General features: G+C 34.6%; 1 protein-coding gene across 1 annotated transcript; it reads left to right on the forward strand.

Moving 5' to 3' along the window:
• Nucleotides 1-3,510: 3,510 nt before the first annotated feature.
• Nucleotides 3,511-4,133, forward strand: LOC114545008 (neurexin-4-like). Its single transcript, XM_028563437.1, has one exon. It carries the CDS (start codon nt 3,619-3,621, stop codon nt 4,108-4,110), a length of 492 nt encoding a protein of 163 aa, XP_028419238.1. The 5' UTR covers nt 3,511-3,618; the 3' UTR covers nt 4,111-4,133.
• Nucleotides 4,134-6,425: the final 2,292 nt, after the last annotated feature.

Below are 6,425 nucleotides of genomic sequence, written 5' to 3' on the forward strand. Positions count from 1 at the left end.
TGGTTGGTACATTAAGGTGGCTCCCTACAGTTCTAAGGTTGTATCGCGGTAATTTTGTCGCGCGCGAAATAGTACACGCAACACGCGTGGCTGATGTTGCATGCAGGGCGGGCTTTTTAAAACTTGTCATTGTGAACTTTTGATAAACACGCGCGGGCCTTCGCGGGATGTCGACTGGTCGCGCGAGGAAATTGAAATCCTGATTTTTGTGACGTCATAAACATAAAAATAAATGTATTTTTCTCGTTTTTCCTTCGGTAAATTCTTTTCAAACTTTACACAGTTTTCTGTAATCTTGAAATGCGTAAAATGTGCAAGTTTTAAGAAAATCGTACGAGCCGAATTTTTTTTAATTAAAAAACAGGATTTTTTGAGGATTTAAAAAAAGTGCTCGTACGATTTTTTTTAAATGCTAACATTAGAAAGAATTATGGATAAGATTACTGTGTGGAAAAAATTAGAAAGTTTTACCGAAGAAAATTTGAAAAAATTATCTCAGAATCTGTAAATTGGCCCTTTTTAAAATCGTTATTTTACCATGGCAACGAGGAAATTTTATGAAATGTTATATATTTCGTAATTTGCGATATCATAGCAGTTATGTGGCCAAGTTTCGTGATCATACTTTGTAAGATGATAAAATAATGGTCTTTCCAACACAATTGCGCATTACACAATCAAAACTGTAGGGAGCCACCTTAAGGTCAAAATTGCGCCTTTTTAAAATCTTCAGAAATAAAATATTTAGGCTAAAAATATTATCTAAAAATATTATCAAAATGAAGAGAAACGTGAGACGAATAAACTGGTGTAGAGCCGGAAACTAGAAAAGCAACGATACAGAAGTCAAGGATTAAGCGTACTGCATTTTGAATTTGTTTAATAATTTTGAGCGATTTGTCATAAAGTTCGCTTATTGAAACTATACTTTAAAACCTTCGAAATAGAATATATTTCGCTCAAAGTACTATAAAATAAATCGTAATGTAAGACCGATCTACTTATTTAAGGACAAAAATTAAAAGAGAAAACCAACGATATGAAAGATATCAAAGACCAAACTTACTATTACTAGTAAAGTATAGCATAGTAATTTTGAGCAATTTGTCAACAATTCAATTTCGTTTGTCTTTCAAACGTCATAAATCGCTGCGAATACTTTTGTTTAGTAATATATTTAAGACCTGTAAGTATAATTTCTTACGCTGAATCGAATGGTGGTATTTTTGTCCTTCTTGGGTGCATAAAAGCAGAGATACACGCAATTATCAGAGTTTGAGATTGAAATTGAAAAAAGAACGTTCCAAACATTCCAAGCATGTGCAAGGAATTTTTACTAGGTGATTAAGGAAACGTATTGATGCGAACAAACAAACTCACAGGCAGAATATAATGCGGTGCCAAACTTGGCGCGGGCACACCAATATGTCTCAAACAGCCTCGGACAGTCAAGAAAGGCATTACCCAGACGATGTCTCGACAATTTCCATTCAGCAGTCTGGAAGTTCAACGGCGACTGACTTGGATCATTGGATATCGCTAATAGAACAAAAAAGTAACCAGCTTTCGAGGAAATAAAGAAGGCCTTTTAAACAGTGGTTTCGATGAGCACTCTGCTAAAGAAAAAGCTTACTTGAATATTATGCCTAGACTCCAGAAAGAATTAGAAAATACCTATTTATAGCGTCTTTTGTGGATGAGACAACTAAAGAAAGATCCAGTACATAAGAAAGTATTAATGGACGCAAAAGATGCGTTTATAACAATGATGATTTTGACCAAGAAGAAGCCATGCATAGAAGCTGCAGTTGATAAGAGGAATTCTAATTAAGAGACTTTGAAACGACCACGAGATGGAAGATATGAAGGAAAATAAAGGCAGCGATGATGATGACTATGATGAAGATGAAGATATAGTTTAAACTTAGTCAAATGGCTCACTATTGAAACCTTTCTTAAAGAAACCATAGCAAACGAGCAAAAAGCGATAAACTTTTCACAAGAGATTATTGGTTACTGCTGTAACTAAATGCAAGGCAAATAAATGTTAAAATCGTTAATCCGTTGATTAATTTTTGAAATTTTCTTCTTCTCCGCTACTAGTCCACACATAATTTTCATTTTATCAACAAAAATGTCAAAAAGGTCCTGAAATATCTTACTGAGCGCATGAGCATGTGCTTATCTGCTCATCGCACAAAAATTTTAAAAAACATTACATATAATAAATATTAAATTATGTAACTATTACCAACAAAAACTAATTTGTTTGATTTAAGCACAAAACCAGACAAAACATACCATTCAAAAGCTTATTTTGAAACGAGTTCAATAGTGATGGTAATAAGCTGAGATATTGCGGAATATTTTTAGTAATATTGCATTTTTAAAACGCTCGCAGACAAATAGATGCATTTTGGTTGTCGAGAAGGTAGTACGTAGATCTTTTATGACGTAGACTTAGTACGTATACCTTTTAGTATAGCACGTAGACCTAGCACGTAGTATTTAACCAGTGATAGAACGTGGACTAATTCAAAGGATGTCATTTAGTTGAGTGCGATTACACTAATTAGAAATGCTGCGAATAGTGGGAATGATAGATATGGACGGTATCATGGTCAAACCATTCCACTCTCAAGGAATAATTATCGTTAGGGAATCGCAAGCCAAGTCCCATTCAATAAAGGCCTTCCATGGGAGAACCTGTCACCCAAGGATCAACGTAGGTTTAATAAAGCTGCAAGTGTGTAAAATCCCATTAGAACCACATGAACAACATATTTTTAAAAAAGTATCGGAACATTAACTTCAAATATTTATATGTTTTTACGTATTTATATTCCCATATTTGTGTTTTTTCAATTATAAAAAATTTCCAAACACACCCGATTTCATCATTAACAAACTGTTACATTTTCATTTACCAGTGCAATTTTTTCAGATTATTCATTGAAATATACGTTCCTTAATGTTTCTCAAAAAGGAGCAATGCTTCTCTCATATTTTGCTGTTTTGCTGCAATTTTGCATAGTTTAGACGACTCTCTAAATACATTTACTTTGAACACTAATATCGCTGTTTTTTATGCAAAATACAAGTTAACCATCCCCCTATCTAATGAAATGCGTTTTTCCGATTTCTTTTTTATTATTATATCACAGGCAGCCCGCTATTGGGTTTGCTTTTCGCTAAATATTTAAATACATTCTATGCAAAATGACATGAAGTATCACTTTCTTCATTCAACTGCTGGCATATTATCGCAGGCGCAACTTCGTGCGGTTTAGTGTAATGTATTATGTATAAAAATATACCAACCCAATTGGGGGCTACCTGTGATAAATATTAGTATAGTATAATTGCATTGTTTGCTGAGTCATCTTAAAACAGAAGAATTCATAATTCATCATTCTTTCATACCCAATAAACGAACATTTGTTAAAATTATCTTTAAACACATTAGTAGTGACAAAACCTTTATCCTCATTTACAGAAAATTCAAATGATGCCAACAAATCGTGCAGGATTTTACGAACAAAATATCCATCATCTGATAGTGGAAAGTATTCCATAAAGCCTGAAGGACTAAACCTCACGGTTCGAGTATTTTGTGACATGGTTTCAAAGAATGGTGTTGGTGTGACAGAGATTGGACATGACAGTGAATCGAGAACATTAGTTAACGGATATAATCCTCCAGGTTCTTACAAAAGAAAGATTAAATATAACATTTCCATGGAGCAGATTGTCGCGATTATCAAGCAGTCGAAGAATTGTGAGCAGTTTATAAAATATGAATGTTTTGGTAGCATGTTGTTGACTGATTCCGACGGATGGTGGGTATCACGTCAAGGTTCAAACATGACTTACTGGGGTGGAGCGGCAGTCGATAGTGGAAAGTGTTCATGTGGAATGACCAACAGCTGTGCAGGTGGAAAAAAATGTAATTGTGACATGAATGACTACGCATGGCGTGAAGACAGTGGATACCTGACAGACAAGAACACGCTGCCTGTTACTGAACTGAGATTTGGCGATACAGGTATACTTGACGGTTTCAATGAGCGTGGTTATCATGCGCTGGGTAAATTACGCTGCTGGGGATAAGAGATCGAACATCAAACCTGATATGATTCATAAAATTAAATAAAAAAATTTTGTAGTTTTATTCAATCTACTTCTCAACTTGCTTGTAGTCATCATCGGGATAGATTAAAAATGCTGGGATTTATCCCCGAGCCGGTGCGAAGCACCGGGCGAGGGCACTAATTCCGCCCGGAGATTTTAATTACGCCCGGGAATGCAAATGCGAAATGAAAGTTGTCTGCTATTATGTCATGGACGTTGGGCGTTTTTGTAAGTTATGCGCCTGCGTGAGTTTAAGACGAGTTAAAACTGGTAACTAGCAAACGTTTACAAACGTGCGATTAGCTAAATTAAAATTTTCATCACGTCAGCATAACTGATATTTTGAATTATAAAACTTTTAAATAATATTTTTCATTTGGATGGTCTTAAAAATATACGAAAAATTGATTCGTAAAATTCAATAAAATACAATGTAAAAGATGCCCTCGGATAGAAAAACTTTCATTCAAATATACGGTAAAAAAAACTACGATTTTGAGGCATTTTTGAAGTGCTGTTGAACAGGTAAGTGGGTAGATTTTGTATTTTAAAGCATGCAAGCATTTTGTAAGTCTTGAATTTATTCGTCAATTTCCTTGAAATGATTTTGATTTGGAAAGTATTTATTTTTAAAGGTTAATCTGTTTAAAAAGTAATTGAAATTTCGCTAAAAATTGTAGTATATAAAACTATTCGTAGCACAATTTATTAATATGATTATAATCGAATTTGATAGCTGGAGAGTCGACTTTGTAATTGTACCAAAATATAGGATTTTACTTTACGACTTCAATCATTCGGCAGAAACGAGTATTATAGCATTTCACTTCAGTGATGGAAATATATGTTTATTGCTTTAGGCGAGGGGACTTTGCATGCAATGTATTTCTAGTATAGTTAATAAGGAGGGACTTGATAATTTCATTAAAATATGATCAGTTCTTTGGAAGGCTTAGCACCGTGGTTAAGAACTTTTTGGTTTTCGTCGACGTATTGCGAAGAGCAATGATTTGCCCTATGTAAAATAACTTGTGTTAAGTCAGTGTTTATACTGTTAGTGCTATCAGCTGTAAGTTCCATCAACGATCTGACTTGTTGGAAGCGTACACTTCAGTCAGAACATATCAGATTGATGATACCACTTGTTTTGTTGTATAAAAATATTCAGTGCTTTTTGTAACTATAAACCTTACTTTGAAATTTCAATATTCATTAAACTAGACATGTAATAAATACAAGACTACTCGCATTGCTGTATTTAACATCGAATATTATAGACCCAAGTATTCGTGATTAAAATTTTAATGATTGTTATCTATTTATTGTTTAATGGGTAACAATCTTAAGCTTTCCGGCAATAGGAGGGAATTATTCATGTTATCTTATTTTAGCATAATTACAAAGGCGATTATTCAAATTTCGGCTATCTTTAAAACCAGGAACGGGAAATCAAGGAACGGGGAATGGGAAATGAGAATCTCTGGAATCTTTAAGACCCGGAATGAGAATCTCTGGAATCTTTAAGACCCGGAACGAGAATCTCCGGAAACTTTAAAAGCCGAAATGAGAATCTCCGGATCCTTAAAATCTGGGGCGATTGTTCGAAAGGCGTTTAGCTTAAACGGTGTTTAGTCGCAATCCACCGTATAAATTTCTTATGCGGCTGATAGTTAACAATTAGGTGATAAAACTGGGTTATACGAAGCCCGTTTATTCTCGCGTTTAACCATCCCCTGGATAAACTAATTTATTAAATATAAATGTTTTGGTAGCGTTTTTTTGACAGATTCCTATGGTTGGTTGGTATCACGTCAAGGTTCAAAGATGAATTACTGGGGTGGAGCGGCAGTCGACAGTGGAAAATGTTCATGTGGAATGACCAAGAGCTGTGCAGGTAGAAGAAAATGTAATTGTGGCGAGAATTATTGGACATGGCGTGAAGACAGTGGATACCTGACAGACAAACGCACGCTGCCTGTTACTGAACTGAGATTTGGCGATACAGGTGTACTACACGGTGAAGATGAGCGTGGTTATCACACACTGGTAAATTACGTTGCTGGGGATAAGAAATGTAACATCAAACCTGATGTGATTCGTAAAATCTGTTGACTTTATAAAATACAATAGAACAGTAACTCGAAGTAACATTTTGTAGTTTTATTCTATCTACATTTCAACTAGCTTGTAGTCATCATCGGGATAGATTAGGGTAATATTACAAATTCTGGGATATATATAATATATAGTTGAGAAGGAGGAACTCGATAATGTCTTTGAAATATGATCCAGTC

The sequence above is a fragment of the Dendronephthya gigantea genome, unplaced genomic scaffold, assembly GCF_004324835.1.
Source record: "Dendronephthya gigantea isolate DGI-Jeju-01 unplaced genomic scaffold, DenGig_1.0 001106F, whole genome shotgun sequence".
Taxonomy (NCBI): Eukaryota; Metazoa; Cnidaria; class Anthozoa; order Malacalcyonacea; family Nephtheidae; genus Dendronephthya; species Dendronephthya gigantea.

What these genes read in the sequence shown, in the direction of transcription:
- LOC114545008 (XM_028563437.1), top strand. Translation starts at nt 3,619, where the DNA reads ATGGTTTCAAAGAATGGTGTTGGTGTGACAGAGATTGGACATGACAGT.